General features: G+C 49.2%; 1 protein-coding gene across 1 annotated transcript in view; it reads right to left on the bottom strand.

The window, feature by feature from the left end:
* Window positions 1-6,193, bottom strand: part of ATP9A (ATPase phospholipid transporting 9A (putative)) — a 119,669-nt gene extending 113,476 nt beyond the window's left edge. Inside the window, exon 1 of the mRNA XM_036244555.1 lies at window positions 6,085-6,193. Coding sequence (XP_036100448.1) covers window positions 6,085-6,152 — 68 coding nt within the window. The 5' untranslated portion in view covers window positions 6,153-6,193. The remainder of the gene's footprint in view (window positions 1-6,084) is intronic.
* Between the last annotated feature and the right edge of the window lie 13,406 nt (window positions 6,194-19,599).

Raw genomic sequence — 19,599 nt, 5'->3', positions numbered from 1 at the left:
CTCTAACTAACTGAGCTACCCAGCCAGGTCTTTTTTTTTATTTTATTTTTTTATCCTCACCCGAGGATATTTTTTTCCACTTTTTGTACAGATAGAGCGGGAGGGAGAGAGAGGAAGGGAGAGAGAGAGAGAAAGATCGACGTGAAGGGACACATCGAGTGGCTGCCACCCGCACGACCAACCAGGGCCGGGGACAAACTGCAACCAAAGTACGTGCCCTTAGCGGGAACCGAACCCGGGTCTCTCAGGACCGCAGGCCGATGCTCTAACCGCTGAGCCAAACTGGCCAGGGCCCAGCCAGGTCTTTAATCGTTTTGTTTAAGTCATGTTTTTCGGCCCTGGCCAGTGCAGCTCAGTAGGTTGGAACACCCTCCTCTGCACCGAAGGATCTTCAGTTTGATTCCTGGTCAGTGCACATAGCCGGGTTTCGGGTTTGACCCCTGGTCGGGAGGCAACCGATCAATGTTTCTCTCTTTCTCTCCTCCTCCCTTCCCCTCTCTCTAAAATTAAAAAAATAAAATAAAAATTTTTAATCATGGTTTTCAGATAACTTGGCAAAATAAAAATTTTAAAATCGATTAGCACCACCAGATTCTCCCTTGTAGCAATAACGTTACACCTTCACACAGGCAGCATCATTTGGGCACAGGCCCCCTCGTCCCCAATGTCAGGAATGACTCGGGGCACACCTACCGACCTCACCACCGATCACTGACTCCCTACTTTTCTCCAAGTCGCTGCTCCTTTGAACTAAAACAGGAGGAAACTTCCCATCACTACTACCAAGAGAAAACAAGAATCACTCGGGACACACAGAAGGCACCATAAAAATAATGGCTAGCCTTCCGGGGTTTGGCCCTGAGCCACCTGCAGTGATCTCTGGAGAGGTCCCCCACAGGCCGACCTTGGAATGCCTGTCTCGGTCTCCCAAAGCCACACACAAGGAAGCAAGCAACGGAGCTTAAGAATCCACACTGTCCTAACTCTTCAGGGAAGAGTCCTCGCCAAACACCTCGCAGCTAGCATTTTTCTTTCTAAATCAGCCCAAGTCCAGTCCCTACCACGAGTGAATCTGGAAACACTCTGTCCCCATTACCAAAGGTGGTCATAAAATGCTGGCAGCCCTCATTAATGATTTTCATCATTTGCATCTGGGTAAAGACAGCAAAAGCCAGCATCCTGTGCCAGGTATTTAGAATGACAGCCTACGTCCTGGCCAGGTGGCTCAGTCAGTTGAAGCGTCATCCCATATGCCAAAAGGTGGCGGGTTCAATCCCAGTTGGGGCACATGCGGGAGGCAACTGGTGAATGTTTCTCTCTCACTTCAATGTTTCTGTTTCTCGCTCTAAAAATCAATTAAATAAGTTAATTAATTAATTAATTAATTAAATGATAGCCTAGCCCGTTTGGCTCAGCATTTGGAGCATTGGACCTCAGACCAAAGAGCCGCAGGTTTGATTCCAGTCAAGGGCACGTGCCTCAGTTGCAGTTTGGTCCCTGGCCCTGGTCAGGGGCGTGCAGGAGGCAGCCAGTCGATGTGTCTCACATCGATGTGTCTCCCTCTCTGTCCTCTCTCTCTTCCCCTCCCACTCCATCTGAAGATAAATGGAAAAATATCCTCAGGTGAGAATTTAAAAAAACAAAACAAAAAATGATAACCTACCAAGTTCTTATCTTTATTCTCACAGCAGTTTTCAAAACGCGATACCCCTTGACTGCCACCCCCTCATCCTCTACCTGCAGTCACTCTGCACAACTGTAAGTCGCTGTAACTGGAGGGAAAATGAAACAAACACGCTGAGAAGCTGGCTTTGAGGACAGCGGATGAAACGCCTCCCGGCGGCCGGCCCTGGCTGCTCAAGAAGCCCTCCCACGTCTCTTCATTTGGAGTCAGGGTCATCCTGAGTTCTTATCGGGTTCTGCCGTGCATTCTTGGCCCCCAATAATTGCTTAATCTTTCTGGGACTCAGTTTCCTTATCAGTAAAACAAGGATTAAAAACAAAAAGCCAAAGGACCATTCTACAGCACAAGTGAGGAAACACTAGTTCCAAGCCAAACACTGCAGATCCTAAATATTCCTACTCCCCCTCGATGGTCAGGGGGCCAGGTCACATTCTGCACCGCCCAGCCTTGAGATGCCCCTGCTGCACCCACCAGCCAGGTGGCCCGCAATGTCCCAGTGGGACGGGAAGCCCAGTGGGGGAACCTGGTCCCCAGGCCTACACACCCCTGTGCATTAGCCTCACCTTCCCGCTGTAACAAATTACCGCAAATGTATCCTCTTCCAGTTCTGGAGGTCGGGAGTGCAGAGTGATCTGGGGCTAAGGTCAAGGCCTTGGCAGGACCAGTTCCTTCTGGAGGCCCCTGTACTCCTCGACTTAGGGCCCTGCCTCCTTCTCCACGCCAGCAGCCTGGCACCTTCCAGTCTCTCTCCAGCTCTGAGACACTCTCCTGACTCTTTCAAGGACACCTGTGATTACCCTGGGCCCACCTGAGCCAGCCAGGATCGTCTCCCAACTCACAATCAACTTCATCACATCTGGAAAGTCCCTTTTGCCATGTCAGGTCTCATAGTCACAGACCCATGGACATCCTGGGGGAGGTATTATTCTGCCCACCACCCCAGTAAATACATACTAGGGTGCACGGAGTGCTTGGTGTTCCAAACTGCTCGTGGGTTGAGTCTCAAAACAGCCCTACGAAGTATATGTAATTGTCATTCCCACTTTACAGATGAAAAACCTGAGACCCAGAGAAGTCAAGTAATGTGCCCAAGTCACACAGCTAGTGAGGAGGGGAGGCTGGGCTGGAGCCCAGCTCCTCACCTCCCGGCCCCACGCCTTTTGCAACCCACCTCTGGCGTTTCTACAAGAAGGGAACTCCGCCCAGCCAGAAGCAAAAGCGCGTGGCATCAGGAAATGGTTCCCGGCAATATGGGGCAAGTGTCCTGTTTCCCAACTAACCCACAGCAGCAGAACGTGGGCTTTCTCACGAGAGGGGCTCCGGGGCCACTGGATCCCTTCAGCAAGTCGCCTTCCCCTCCCGGCAACATGACGTAATCACTGAGTGGCATCCTACGGGTCTGTTTTTTTAACCACAAAACCCTCCAACCCCCCTAAAGCATAGAGCCTGACTGGGTTCAAATCCAGCCCCTCACAATGATGAAGTCTATGATTTCCAGCAAATTGTCTAACATCACTGAATCTGAGTGTTCTTGTCCATAAAGTGGGGAAACCAACTCCCAAAACTCACAGTCGTCATGAGGATCGACAGGACCATCTAATCTCAGTGCCCAGCAGAGCACGATCCATCACATCTTAATTTCTTCTTCCTTTAACTCTCCTCCGCCCCCCATTATATTTCAGGAAGCCTGGCCATCACTCTGTCCCGCGTTTCCATACACAATTCCCACCTCCACAAGGCTACTTCTACAACCGTAGACTGAATACAAGAACAGACTGCAAACGCCTGGCCCTCGAACACATGATCTGAACCTGAATTTGTGTCACTATTTAGGAAAAAAATTTGTTCCAAAGTAACAAATTCTAAAGGAGCTGTGATCCTCCATTTTTTTTTTTTTTTTAAACTGTCTGCACCACTCTCTCTAGATCCTCACATTAACAGTGCACATTTCTTTCTTGGTAACTATTTTATTTGTATTGATTGATTGATTTTTTTTAGGGAGAGAAAGAGAAACAGAAACAGCAATTTGTTGTTTCACTCATTTGTGCATTCATTGCTTGCTTTTTTTTTTTTTATCCTCACCCGAGGATGTCTTTCTATTTATCTTCAGATAGAGTGGGAGGGAGGAAGAGAATCATGACATGACAGCGACACATCTACTGATTGCCTTCCGCATGACCCCAACCAGGGCCAGGAATGAACTGCAACCGAGGTACGTGCCCTTGACCGGAATCGAACCCGAGACTCATTGGTCAGTGGGCCAACGTGCTAACTGCTGAACCAAACTGGACAGGGCCAGTGGTTGTTTCTGGTATGTGCCCTGACCAGGAATCGAACCCAGTACCTTTGCTTATCCGGATGATGCGCTAACCAACTGAGCTACCCGGCCAGGGCTAACTACCACTTTTGAATAATTATTTGTATTTTCTCTTATGCACTGAATCGGAGGTTCTCAACTATGACTGCAATTAAAATCACCTGGGAGCTTTGAAAAAATTAAATAAATACCTAGGTCCCACCCCCAGTTCTTATTTCAAAGGTCTAAAATGGTGCAGGGAGGGTATCAGTTTAAGCTCCCCAGATGGCTCCAATGTGCAAAGGCAGGGTCAGACGCCTGCACCTGTTGGGCAGGTCTGGTTTATTTTTTTTTTTCTTTATTGATTTTAGAGAGAGGGAGAGATAGAAACATCGATGAGAGAGAACACTGACTGGCTGCCTCCTGCATGCCCTCAATTGGGGATCGGGCCCGCAACCTGGGCATGTGCCCTGACCGGGAATGGACCTGGCAATCTCTTGGTGCAGGGGTCTACGCTTAACTACTGCGCCACACTGGCCTAACCACTGCGCCACACTGGCCGGGCAGGCAGGTCTTGTTGAATTCATCTTTGTACCCCAGTCACCTGGCAGGGACCCTGCAGTAGGCAAAATTTCATAATTGTTTACAGCATGAATTAATAACTAAACTTTACAGTCTACCGATCGTATAAATTCATGAAGATATTTACTAAGGGGGTATGCTACATGCAAGCAACATGCAGGCACAAGAGCTCAGCTGTCATCATTCTTTAGCCTGATTGGTCAGGAATAACACCAAACAGTGAGTGAAGGGGCGGGGCACTGACTGCCTTTGGGTCAGACCACCCTAAATGCCACCTCCCTCTGCAGCATCTTCTGGGCAGACCTTAACCTCGCTGAGCTGTTTCCTCGCCTGTGTTGCATCAAGGAGGCCTCCTCATCGGAAGATTCAAGGAAGGCAGGGACAAAGACCCCACAAAATGGCAGCTGGCATGACTCCTCCCCACCACACACACACACACCTGATGAAGCCACCCTAGCTGGTGCCTCTCCCCACCCCCTGCACCAATCAACTGACGCTGCAATAAGCCAGGGCACAGGGAAGTGCCCAGAGAGCACAAGATGCCAAGGAGAAGGGCTGGTCCGAGGCCGCAGCCCCGCCCAGCTGCCATTCTCGGGCTTCAAAGGGCCTTGGCCTCACCTGGGTGGCCTGGGAGAATGCACATTTCCAGGCCCCACCGCACCCCCAAGAACTCTGATTGGCGTGTCTGGACGAAGGCCTGGAAATCTTCATTTTAACCAGCTTCCCTCAACCTTCACCCCTAGGTAAATCTGTCGCAGTTGGTGCCACGGTCCCTCAAAACCTCAACAAGTCATTGCCATCCTCCGAATAGGAAGGCGGAAGGGCGCAAAACAGTAACCGGTCCCCTGTGCAAGTAAGGAAGCCCACGCCCAGGCTGCCCTGGGTCGGTCACTCCGGGAAAGCCGCAGCAGGTGGCAACCTCTGCCTGCCAGGGGGCTCCTTCCCTCGCACTGTGGGGAGGGGGAGGGGTCCCCAAACCGGCCAGTTAGAGCCCCTCCCACCCTCCTGCGGCTGCTGGTTCGGATCCACCCAGGGCCTGGAGCCGAGGCGGCCGTTTTGGAGCTAGGGCCCGGAGGCGCTGATGGGGGCGAGCCTGCGGAGGGGCCCGTGCCCCCACCCCAAAAAGCCGAGCGCACCCAGGCGTCCGAGAACGGCTCCGCGCTGAGCACGGCTGGGATGGTGGCCGTCATCACAGCAGCGAGGGGCACCCAGGAAACAATGAGGCCGTCCGAAGGCACGGCTGATCCTGGTGCCCGCGACTGTAAACAGCGCTGGGCGGGCCCAGCTTCCCGGGGTTTCGAAAGGAGGGTGGGCGAGGGCGCGAAGCAGCCGGGCGCTGGGGCCCAAAAGGACGGGATCGCGCGAAGGACCGAGCCGGGCTGGAGCTGGAGGAGCCTCGCTCCGGCCCGGCCGCCCGCCCGCCTCCCGGCCCGGCCCGGGCTCATGGCGCCGGCGCGGCCAACCTGTCAGGCCCGGCCCGGCTCCGGCCGCGCGCCGACACGGCGGCCCCGGCCCCGCTCACCCGGCGCGGGGCCTGCTGTCCATCCGCTTCTTCTGGCGCACCGGCTGCAGCGGGATGTTGTCCGTCATGTCGCCCGCGCCGCCCGCCTTGCCGGCCGCGCCCCCCGCACCGCCTGGGCCGCCGCCCGGTCCGGCCTCCGCGCCGCCGCCCGCTGGCGCCGCGCCGCCCCGGGGGAGGAGGCGGCGGCAGCGGGCGGGCCGGGCCCGCTGCGAGGGGGCGAGCTCGCGAGCGCCGGGCCACGCGCGGAGCCGCCCGCGCGGCCCGACCGACGGACACGGGCGCACCATGGGCCCGAGCTGCGCGCTGAGCCCACTCGCCCCGCGCCGCGCCTGCCACGGAGGGCGGCCGGCTGTATCCGCGCCACCGCCGCCGCAGTGTCCCCGCCCTCGGCCCGCGCCGCGCGCCCCCCACGCGCGCCCACCAGCCCCGCGCCCCCCGCCCACGCCCCGCCGTGCGCGCGCACCCGCCCGCCGCCTGCCCACCAGCGTTCCAGTTTCCAGCACACGCGCAGGCCCCCTGCCACGCTCGCCCAGCACATTACATGCATTGTCTCGCATGCTCGCTCTTGCACCAACATGCATTCACACGCAAGCCCTACACACGCTCATTCCCCACCGTCTGACATTCACAATGACACCAGCACACCTTCCACCTCTCTCCCGACACTGACATTTACAATCACACATGCACACCTGCATGTACCCCCCCATTAGTCACCCTCATGTACCCACCCTGGACCTCAGGCCTCACACACGTGTACCCCCAGGAATCACAATGGCACGGGGCACACCGTACCTCACTTCACTCATCCACCATCCCTCACGGTCACTCTCCTACCTGTATCCCTGGGAGTCATAATCACACACATGCACACTCAGACCTGCACACCCTCGTTCTCACACTTCCTCAACCACCTCTGGGGCTTACACATGTGGTCATTCAGACATTCAGCCGCACTGATTCACACGCACAGGCTCACACACTCTCCCACAGTGTCTAGGACCTACCAGCTTCCCAAGGGCCTGATAAAGTGGTGGGCACAGCCCTGGCGGGTTTGGCTCAGCCATTAGAGCGTCGGCCTGCAGACAGGAGAGTCCCGGTTCGGTTCCGCTAAGGGCACCTACCTCGGTTGCAGTTTGTCCCCCCACCCCGGCCTGTGGGTGGCAGCCACTGGATGTGTCTCTCTCACAAGACACATCGATGTTTCGCTCTCACTCCTCCCCCCCATCTGAAGATAGATAAATGCAAAAATGTCCTGGAATGGGGATTAAAGAAAAAAAGTTAGGAACAAAGAAAATAAATATAGCCGTCCCTCATTTATCGTGGTTAATCCGTTCCAGACTCTAGCAGTTGCACCTGGCTTTGAAGGGTTCCCGGGGTGCTGAATACATAGGCCTACAGTCCATACATACAGTAATTTTAATTTTAATTGTAATATAGGGGTGTATAATTGACTCAGACAACCAAACGTGCGCTGTATCATTTTCACTGTCTCGATCAACTTTTTAATGATATTTGAAAAAACCGCGATAGAGTGAAGCCGGGAAAGTCCAAGCGTGAAGTGGCAGGGACACCTGTAGTGGTGAAGGGAAGAGGCCGGTTAAAAATCCCTGAGTAACTAAAGAGCCTCTGAATGTAGAACCTTCCAAACCAGCCTACTGAACTAACGTAAACGTGTAAGTAGTCACACCTGTATATATTCCCTGTGGCGCGGTGCCTTTCTGTTCCTTCGAATAAGGAGGAGCCACCAAAAATACATGTCTGGGGCCCTGGGTGGACCCCAAACGAAAGAGTGACTTTTGTCCTGATGAGGTTCCTCAAGAAAAGAAGCATGTCCTTAGAAGTTGCTGCCTTGCACCTTTGAAGGGAAACAGCATTCTCTGGCTAACAGCCCTGGTCTGCTCTGCTTTCTGCTTTCTCTCTGCACCTAGGGCGGTGAGCGACACTTCCAATGGCACACAGTGCGCACTCAGTATACACTTGTTGAATGGGAAAAATGGGAACGCCCTGATCCCCAACTATGGCCTCAGAGTAGGCCCCCCCTGTCCCCTCTCAAACCCTACCCACCTTAGATCAGTTGCAGACCCTCTTCTCCACTCCACTACTACACACGGTAACAAAAGACCAAGGAGATGGTGACCCTTTAACCCGGGGTCCCCCACACAGTTGGGGTTCAACAACTATGAGCTATGTTTTCATCAAGCACGTAAAACATACACGGAGTTTCACATGAGTCCTCCCAACAGCCTTGCCCGCTGAGTCTAAATGATCACCGTCGTCTTACTGGGGAGGAACTGGTAGCTCAGAGTGGCCTGCACAGAGCCACATGGTCAGGGGCAGGCTGGGCTCCGGACCTGGTCTTTCAGGCTCCAGAAGGCAGGAAAAATGGAATCAGTGACTGCAACATTCCAGGCACCTGCTGATCCAGGTTCCGAAAACCTTCCGGCTGCCCGTAATCCTGTGGAGCCCACCTGGGCCCCCCTCGGCCGACTGGGCCCTCATTTCCCAAAAGGTGGAGCCATGTCGTGGCTTCGTCATCTGGGATCCCAGTCACTCACAAACCACTAGGCCTGTTTCCTCACCTGTAAAATGGACCCATTGGGTTGTTTGGAAGGATCACATGAGTTAACCACATACATAAAGCAGCTGGAGGAGTGCCTGCCCCGAGGACGGGGAGGGTCACCATCATTACAGGGGTGGTGGAAGAATTCGGAGCAGCAATGGAGCAGATAAAGCACTTAGCACAATGCATGGTGGGTGCTGGGAAATATTCATCAATTCCTCCTCCTCCTCCTCCTAAGAATATCATTTTACCCGAATTAAAGAATGAACACCATAGTATTATCAAATGGTTGTCTCTGGACAAAAAAAAAAAACAAACAACAATCTTTTAAATATAATTTAATTAATAGATTATTTTTTTCATAATTTTTCACTGACAGAAAACCTGAGCAGATAGTCTGGGGAGCTCCACATGCCCCCACCACATCTACCCCCGCCGCCAAAGTCGGCAGTCTACCTTATTATTAACATTTCACGTTAGTGTGGTACATCCAGCTGAATCTTTGAATTTTCCTTCTCTTTGAGTTGTCTACACTTCCTACTTTTTTTCCCTAGTGAACATGTATCACTTTTACAGTGTTTTTCTTTAAATTAATACATTTTTTAAAAGACCAAAGGGTGCCCTCTTAATCTCCAAAGGTAATAACATTTCCATATGAAGAGGGGGATGATTTTTATTGCCTTTGCATTCTCCAAATTTTCTCCAGTGCAGTTTTATAATCGTTGGAGAAGATACTTTTTAAGATTCCCTTTCGACAAAGCAATCCCCGAGGGCCAGAGGCACTTAAAAGCTTTTATCTCATCTTTTATATTATTTTTTTAAATTGATTTGAGAGAGAGACATCGATTTGTTGTTCCATTTATTTCTGCATTTATTTGTTGATTCTTGACCAGTAATCAAACCCAGACCTCTCAGTCCAAGGGAGGAGGCTCAATCCACTGAGCCACACGGCTGGGTTAGCCTTGTTTTCATAGATGCCGAGCTGTCTGCTCCTGTTTATCAAGTGTCGGGCAAGAAGTCAAGGGCACCAGCTGGGATGAAATGGAGGCAGGAAAAATGGAGACAGTAAATATGTTTTGGAAAAACTCAGGCTGGGCAGAGGAGTAGTGAAGTCCTCCTGCCGTCTAGAATCTTCTCTCAATGAATGCTGTAGGTGGTCCCTAGAGCCACGTCTTAACCAAGGCTCTATGACATTTGGGCTGAATGTTTCTTCACGTGGGGCCATCCTGTGCGAGCAGCAAGCCTGGCCTCCACCCACTAGATGCCAGTAGCAGCCCCTCCCCTCCCAGCTGTGACTCCCTCGGAGTCTCAGACATCACGTCGCAGAATGATTCCCGGAGGGCATCCCTGGCTGAGAACCACTGGGCGAGAATGTGATGTAAAATAAGTTGTTGTTTTGTTTTTTTTCAGAAGCATTTTATTTTATTATTATTTTTTTTCATCCTCACCTGAGGACATTTTTCCATTTTTTGTACAGATAGAGTGGAAGGGAGAGAGAGGAAGAGAGAGAGAGAGAGAGAAACATCAACGTGAAAGGGACACATCGAGTGGCTGCCACCCGCACGACCAACCAGGGTCGGGGACAAACTGCAACCGAGGTGCATGCCCTTAGCGGGAACCGAACCTGGGTCTCTCCGGACCGCAGGCCTACGCTCAAACCGCTGAGCCAAACCGGCCAGGGCTGTAAAATAAGTTTAAACCCCCAGTAAAAGGCTGTGTCTCGAACACTAATTTCATCTCCCCACCCCTCTTGTTTGGAAAAAGAACTCTAAATGAAGAGCATCCCGCAGCAAGGCCCTAACCGGGTGCTCAGTTGGTTAGAGTGTCATCGCCATACGTCAAGGACCCAAGCCACCAATGAACGCATAAATCAGTGCAACAACAAATCAGTGTTGCTCCTCTAAGAATCAACCAATTTTTTTGTAATCCTCACTCGAGGATATTTTTACATTTATCTTCAGATAGAATGGGAGGGAGGAAGAGAGAGAAACATCGGTGTGAGAGAGACACATCGATTGGTTGCCACCCGTACAACCCCAACCGGGGCCGGGAACAAACTGCAACCAAGGTACGTGTCCTTGGCCAGAATCAAACCCAGGGCTCTTTGGTCCGCAGGCTGACGCTCTAACCGCCGAGCCAAACCGGCCAGGGCTCAACCAATGTTTTTAAAAGCGTTCCGGAGCAACAGTATCCTCCATAAAGATACTAGGGAGTTTAGGGAAAATTCACAGAACATTCCATAATCTTCACTGAGGACATACAATGTTCCAGGAACCGGGATACAGTTAACAAGACAGACACAGTTCCCGCTTCCTGGTGTCTACGACTCTGCTGGGTCCTAGAGAAAGTTATAAATGACTTTGAAAAGGGCAAGAATGACTGACCAGTCTCCTCTCTCCTCCAGGTTACCTGGCTTTTCACTGTTTTTGAGCCATTTTACAACTCTATAAGGTGAGGGAAACTATGTAATACAAAGGAGTCCTGTCCATAAACATGCAAATGAACTTTGTCCCATAGAATGCAGTGGATCATTGCCTTGGGTCTATTTGTAAATTCACTTCAACATTCCTGCTGCCTAGAATTTGGGAGTTCTTGCAATTCTTTGAATTAGCTGTAAATCTGTTAATAAAATCTTTGACACATGTTCATTTTATATACATAGGAGTCATGATTTCCCCTTCTAAAAATATGTGAACAGGGTAGAAAGAAAATAGACAAGTAAACATTTTAGAGTGCACAATGCCTGTGAATAATAAAATGGGTGAATGCGAATCCCCTAACGCTGAAAGGAAAAAGATGGCCCCTAAGCAGTTCCCTACTGCACACACCCCATCGTTTAAAAAAATTTTTTATTGATTGATTTTTGAGAGTGGGGGTGGGGGGAGGGAGAGAGAGAGAAACATCCATTTTTATTGTTCCGCTTATCCATGCGTTCATCGGTTGATTCTTTGTGGCCTGCCCTGGGATCCGACCCCCAGCCTTGGCAATGCTCTCACCACCTGAGACAGGGCCACCCCTGTTTTCTAAAACACAATTCCAATGGAATCCCAAAGATTAGCAATCTTAAATTCCATTCATTTCTCTTCTCCCTCCTCTGCGGTCTTCACCATAGTAGGAAATGAAGATGAAGATAGAATCCTCTCTGACGCAACCATTTACTCAGGACATTTAGGGAGGTCAGTGAAGAGTTTCTCCCTCCAGGGTGGCCTGAAAGCCATCAGAGTAATCAGCAAGCCTTAGGGGTGGGAAGTGATTTATGTGAATAGAAGGGGGAAAGCTTCTCTAACACCAGGTATACCCAGCATCAGGTATACCCAATACCAGGTATACCCAACACCAGGTATACCCAACACCAGTTATACCCAGCCTCAGGTATACCCAGCTTCGGGTATACCCAGCCTCAGGTATACCCAGCACCAGGTATACCCAGCATCAGGTATACCCACAGCTTTACCACCAGCTGATATGGAAGATCATTTGTTTCACTGCTTTTAATTTAAAGATTTTCCCCAGGTATCCCATCAGGATAAAACAACCCTCCTTATCCTGTTTTTCATACCTCGGTCTTTAGAACACTAGTACTGTATTCTCTTCTATTTAATTCTTTGCTTAAGACAATAGGTGGTTTACAAAGGTTTGAGGGTGGAAAGGGAGCAACAAGGGAAGAAATGCAAGTCATTTGGGAAGCCCGGCTTCTCCCAGGAAGTCACTTTCAAATCTCCTTTAGACGGAAAATGCAGAGCTTGAAGTCTTTTTTTTTTTTTTTTAAACCTCACCCAAGGATATTTCTGCAATCACTTTCAGATGGGGGGGGGGGGGGGAGAGAGAGAAACATTGAAGTGAGAGAGGCACATTTTCTGGCCGCCTCTCGAATGACCCCGACCAGAGCTGGGGACCAAATCACAACTGAGGTACGTGCCCTTGACCGGAATCAAACCCTTGACTCTCTGGTCTGCGGGCTGACGCTCTAACCGCTGAGCCGAACTGGCCAGGGCTGAAGGTCTTTACTGAACATATTTGCAAGGTCTTATTTTATTATCTCCATGGTGAAGTACACTTCTGAGAGGTCAATTTATTTCTTATCTCACTGTAGCCCAGTTGGATTAATACTCCATTTTTCTTTTGATATTTAGAAATTGTTGGAATTGGTTAAAACCAAGTGATAAGGACCTGGGGGTTTGTTTGTTTGTTTTAAGGCAAAAGTCTGTATTTTCATGGGTACCAAGAACATATACCCCTAGACAATACCCATGCTTTGCCAAAAGCCATTGTTTCTCTGGGCATATTAGTTGACTTTAATCGCTTTCAACCTATTTTCTCTGGACAGAAATAGGGATCCCTACTAACTGATCATTTCACAACACATGCAAATGCGAATCATTATGCTGTACACCTGAAATTAATGCGACGTCAAATACACCTCAATTTTTTTAAAAAGTCGATCTAATCATAATTCATATTTGGGTTCATGCCATTTTAACAGTTACATTTTATGGCAAAATGTACTTCAATTTTATACGCCAACATTCACCAGCTTTTTGTAGATAATACCCTTTTAAATTTATGATACTCCCTTGCTCAATTCAAGCTTCATTCATTTTTAGATATTTTGGAAAAATAAATAATGGAGAGATACTCTGCCATTCATGAGTAATGTATCACCTGTAACTTAAGAAAATCAATTAATTGCCCAGAGATGCATTTGTTATGTATAAATAATATAACAACATTTTTTTTTTAAAGGAAATGAGCCCAGAGTTTTGTTTTTTTTTTTTTTTTTTTTTGTGGTACATGCCCCTAATGGGAACCAAACCCGGGACTCTCTGGTCCACAGGCTGACACTCAACCGCTGAGCCAAACCGGCCAGGGTTTTTTTGTGTTTTTTTGTTTTTGGTTTTTTTTTTTAGCCCTGGCTGGTTTGGCTCAGCAGTAGAGTGTTGGCCCGCGAACTAATAAGTCACGGGTTTGATTCCAGCCAAGGGCATGTACTTCAGTCAGGGTCGTGCAGGAGTCAACCAGTCCATGTGTCCCTCTCACATCAATGTTTTTCTCTCTCTCTCTCTCCCTCCCTCCCATTCTGTCTGAAAATAAATAGAAAAATATCCTCAGGTGAGGATTTATTTATTTATTTTCTTTATTGATTTTTAAAGAGAGGGGAAGGAAGAGGGAGAAATAGAAACATCAATAAGAAAGAACATCGACTGGCCGCCTCCTGCATGCCCCCCACTGGGGATTTGGCCCACAACCTGGGCAGGTGCCCTGACCGGGAATTGAACCGGCGGCCTCTTGGTGCATGGGTCCACTGAGCAACACCAGCCAGGCTAGGGTGAGGATTTTTTTTAAAAAGGGAAAAGCAATGGGCATTCCTTACTTAAGTGCTCAATGATTTTACTTGGAAACAAGAGAACAGAACTGGGGGAAGCGAAAGGACCGAGGATAATCTCTCCACAGGAAGTCTATGCCCCCCTGGATGACTACACAATGGTGCAGAATCCACACAGTACCGAGAGATGCCAAGGACGGAAGAAACCGAAGGCAGCTGTAGTGTTTAGATCTGAGCTTAATCAATACAAGATCAGAAATCAATACAGATTTCGGCAAACAGAGCTTTTCAAATCGGGCTTCCCCGACACCAAGGGAGAGCCTAGGGTCAGCGGGGTTCTGCCAGTCCGTAGATTCCAGTGTTCTGGGGTGTTTGTCTACGGAATTGGTGAGAAATGTACATGGAGGAATCAGTGCGACGTGGTAACCCCTGCTGAAAGAAACATTCGGTTGCTAAAGTGACCTTATTGGAAGACACGTGGGAAACCCACCTTAAAAATGACCTCTACTAGCTTACTGTCTTTCTGCACTTTATTACATCCTTTTATCTAGAGCAATAAGGCAGTGATGGAACATGCCATTGCATGCACGCCCGCTAGGATCTGAGATGCAAAAGACGAACATTATCTCCAAGATAAAGGAGATCTCATCAGAGCAGCTGAACCATGTGACCTCCTTCCTCCGTCTCAGGAGATTGAACCAAGAGAATCCACCTGATCCAAAGTTGGAGCAAAATGAACCAAAGAGGACAGTGTAGATTTTCTGAGCCAGCTACCATATCTGAATGCTTCCTGTACCCCTAAATCAACTGCTTTCATCCTCTCATGTAATCTCACCATGCTATGATCCAGACAGTACCCCCATGTAGATGAGTGAGGGCCCATGACTACACTGCCACAGTGCCGACCTGGGACTCCTCCCCAACGAAGGGCGTTATCTCGTCATGAACCCTTCCTTTCCCGATTTGAAATGCACCTGTATCCTCTAACTCCTTACTAACCTCTTGTTTCTGGACTTCCTACATATGCTGACATGTGTTAACTTTCCTGTCTGGGTTCCAGCCACCTGCCGGTTGTAAACAGGCGGTGTTGCCCATGAACCCTATTGAAGAACTTCCTGTAAACCTGCAGGTATTTCAACACCTTCCTTGTGGTTCAGCTACAGCAGCTGGCGCAGGTTTAACTGAACCTCCACCTTCCTGTTCTTCTTCTTAATCCTCACCCAAGGATATGTTTTTATTGATTTCTTTTTTGAGAGAGAGAAACATCGATCCTGTATGTGCCCAGACCTGGGATTGAACCTGCAACCTAGGTATGTGCCCTGACTGGAAGTCGAACCTGCAGTCTTTTGGTGTACGGGTCAATGCTTCAACCAACTGAGCCACCCAGCAGGACCTCCTACCCCATTCTTGATGGCTCTTAGGCTAATTCTGCTTCTCCACCTGGAGGGGGGCCCACCCCAAGCTTTCTCCCGGCCCTCTCCAAATGCACCTATACCACGCAAACGTTTCCCAGAACACATGAATAAGCAGGTTCTAGGTACCAACTACAGGCAGCAGGCCACAGGGAAAGGTGGGAGTTTGCCCCTCGCCCCGTTTTGTTGAGCTATAACTGGCCATTTACTCAAGTCAGGACATTGAGATTCTCTTGTCATCCATCAAGTATCGACTAGGAGGAGCCCGTAGCGGAAGACACAGGAGTCAGGCAGGTCTCAAGACCAAAGGGCAGGTTCTATGGCAGCTGCACTGCTTACCTTCTGTGCTCCAAACCAGGACCCCTTTACGGCAGTGGGGTGCTCACATCACAGCCTACCCTTTAATTATTTTGTTTTTCTTGTATTGATGTTAGAGAGAGAGGAAGGGAGCGGGAGAGAGATAGAAACATCGATGAGAGAGTACATCAACTGGCTGCCTCCTGCATGCCCCCACTGGGGATCGGGCCTAAAACATGGGCATGTGCCCTGACCGGGAATCAAACTGGCAGCCTCTTGGTGCGTGGGTCGACGCTCAACCACTGAGCCACACCGGTCGGGCACGTCACAACCTACTCTTGAAGAGTGGGCTTCAAAACCCCAAACACTAACCCGAAAGAATACATGCACCCCTATGTCCACTGCAGCATTATTCACAATAGCCAAGATCTGCAAGCAACCCAAGTGCCCACCAGTAGATGAGTGGATGAAACTGCTGTAGCCCTGGCCGGTTTGGCTCAGCGGTCGGAGCGTTGGCCTGTGGACCAGAGTCCTGGGTTCAGTTCCCACTAAGGGCATGTTCCTTGGTTGCAGTTTGTCCCCGGCTCCGTTTGGGGTCGTGTGGGTGGCAACCACTCGATGTGTCTCTTTCAAATCAATGTTCCCCTCTCTCTCCCTCCTGCTCTATCTGAAGAGAAATGCAAAAAATGTCCTCCAGTGAGGATAAAAAAAAAAAACAGAAAACTGCTGTATTACATTTATGCAAGGGAATGTTACTCAGCCACAAAAGAAAAAAGGAAATCTTACCTTTGGACTAGTGTGGATGGACTTAGAGACCATTATGCTAAATGAAATAAGCCAGAGAAATGTAAGTACCATATGATACTCTTATGTAAAATAAGACGCAGAGAGAGCAGGCTGACGGCTGTGAGGAGGGGACTAGAGGGGGGTGGGGGAGGACTGAGCCAAAAAGTAAAAAGGAGAAAAGACTCTTGGACAGGGACAAGTGTTGTGATTGCCTGGGGGTGGGGGGTGGGAGGGGGGGATAAATGGTGATGGAGAGACTTGACCTGGGGTGGCGAACACCCAATCCAGGGTGCAGGTGTGTTGTAGAATTGTATACCTGAAACCTGTATGATTTTGTTAACCAGTGTCACCCCAATACATTCAGTAAAAAATAACAATAAAAGCAGATGGCTTTTGTTTATCAAAGAAAGCAAATGGGCTTCAGATTAGGGCTGACAACGTAGACACACACACCGCACACTTACGGAAACCATCACAATCGTGTAGCAATCTCTCAAGGTCAGACTTACCCAAGTGCAAACGTGACGCCAGAGATGAGCAACATTCTTGAACAAAACAGTTCGAGGGAACAGGAGTACTGTCCAGCAATAGCTAATTAAACGTGTTTGTATCATGGCAGATATTTACAAAGGATTAGGCAGAAACAGCCTTCTTTTCTTTTTATCCTCACCCAAGGACATCTGTCCATTTATCTTCAGATAGAGCGGGAGGGAGAGAGAAACATCGACATAAGAGAGACACATCGAGTGGTTGCCACCCACAAGACCCCAACAAACTGCAACCGAGGTACGTGCCCTTAGTGGGAACTGAACCGGGACTCTCTGGTCTGCTGGGCCGACCGACCAGGGCAGGCAGAAACAGCCTTTACATCGGAAAGATGCCTTAAAATATGATGGAGGGGGGTAAAGATATATATATACTTTTAAAAAATTCCTCACCCAAGGATTTTTCCCATTTTTGTTCAGATAGAGTGGGAGGGAGGGAGAAGAGAGAAAGAGAGGGCTATGCTTTTATTAAGTAAAATAATTGGAATCTAGAAAGACATAAAACTTAACTGTGGGTTGGTATCAAGAGGGAGAAAAGGTGTAAACTGTGGACTCGGAACCAGAGCATATTAGCTTTAAGCAGGACTTTTCATCCCCGTGATCTGAAGGATTGGCTGTCTTGCTGAGTCAGGAGAGTGGCTGCTTCACCCCAATTTTAGAGCTGAGGCCAAAGGGCTCACAGGCCTTGGGGGGTGTGGGGGGGGGCAGGACAGAAACATCCACTTGCAAAGGAAGTTGACAATGCAGAACTCCTCAGGTCAAAGGTCATCAGGCTACTCCCAGCCCTTTCCTGGATGTCAAGAGAATCCACTCCAGAATCAATGTGGGGTCCACATCCACCAAGGTTCTCCTGGGCCTCATGCTGGTTCTTGCCATGGGGCTCGCAAAGACAAACAGAGCCAAAGGGGGCCAAGACCAGTAATGGCTTTCCCAGTAGGTCGTTGACCTGTCTTGCCGTGTCACCCCATCCTGTGAGCACTTTTTCCGCTACCCTAAGTATGTCCCCTTGGAATTACGTGCCACCTCCTATCTGACTTTTAGCCCATTCCCTTCTAAGTAGCCTGTAAGGATGAGATGGTTAAAAATATTGTGTCTCTGCCCGTGACGTGTACCCAGTTGGGATGGGCTGAGATGTGGGGTAGTCTAGGGCGTGAAGCCCTCTATGGTCATGAGTGAACACAAGCAAAAGTTCTCCAGCGAGATCTCGCTAATAAAATGGCTATGCCTTGAAAGGAAAGCTACCAACCAGCAAATAGTTGGTTATGTGCTTGAGAATGGCCAAGCATGGATGTAACCGGAGGGTCAGGAGGCACCTGGAAATAATGGTCGAGTAAGGATCCTCAGGTTTAGAGCAGAAACTACCAGAAAAACGTAGACACACCTGGTGGGGGGAAAAATATCCAAAGTTTATTCTCCAACAGTCGGCATCAGCAGGTAAAACTACAGGGTTTTCTCGGTAGATCATACATTCACAAGGCGTAACAGCGAGAAAGCCTCGGGTGTGTCCTCTGTAACAATATCCACTTCACAGTGTAAACAGGTGCTAGTATTGTGTTCACTTACAATTCCAGAAGGAAAGGCACAACATGGCAAAAAAATAATAATTAATTTTTTTTTGGATCCTAACGTCAGGTGCAATAACTCAGACGGACTTTTGATATAAGTCTTGATCTACATTTCCACATCGAGGGGGAAAGACTCCTCCGCCCGGAAATCAGGGTCTTTCCTCCTTCTTCCTTGTTAAGCCATTAGAGCAACGTTTCCTTGTTTGCTTCATATTACATACACAAAAAAGGAATTTAAAAAAAAAAAAAAATCACAAAAATATCTGGAACTTCCAGCTGCTCCCACCAATACATCAACTCTTAGGTTTAAGACAGGGACTAGGAACACTTTTAGCGGTCATAAAATAGAAAAAAAGAGACTAAGGCTACAAAAATAAAAATAAATGAGGTAGATAAATTAAAGCTCTCATACCCAGGACTCGCCTGTTCCAACTTTGTAGCCTTCATGCAATACTTGGGGGGGAGAGGGGGGAAGGGGGCGGGGGCTATCTTCATAATTACTTGGCATAAGTCACATCAAGGAAATTTTAATAAAAATTAGTCTGTGAACCTCATATAAGAAACATGCCCTTCCATGAGTTTGTTCAAGAATGGGAAACCCATTTCTTCTAGAGAGTAGGCACTGGCGAACTAAGTTAAGTCACCTGAGGTCCCCTGCTCAGGTGCCCACCTGTCCTGGGAGGCAGGGAATCCATTGGCACTCTTAGAGGTTCCAACTGAACTGTATTTCAATAAAGCAGCAACATACACTTCTGACTCCCGAAGGACTGAAACCAGTCCTTCCGAGGACATCCTACTAAGGTTCCAAGGCTGAAGGAATTTTGTCATTCTACAACCTTAGTAAAAAGAAAAATACATTCAAAAAAAAAAAAAAAATAACAACAAACAAAAAGATGGGTGCAGGGCTGGGGGGGGCATACGAAACAGGTCCCCAAAGACGACAGACCTTGTCCACTTACCCGCATACAGTCACCACAGAAGTATATAGCACACCCCCCCGTTAGGCTAAGCAGTTGTCTCTCCA

The sequence above is a fragment of the Molossus molossus genome, unplaced genomic scaffold (genome assembly GCF_014108415.1).
Source record: "Molossus molossus isolate mMolMol1 unplaced genomic scaffold, mMolMol1.p scaffold_m16_p_6, whole genome shotgun sequence".
NCBI lineage: Eukaryota > Metazoa > Chordata > Mammalia > Chiroptera > Molossidae > Molossus > Molossus molossus.
Note: the sequence above shows the minus strand (reverse complement) of the source record. Positions and strands in the feature narration are given on the sequence as shown.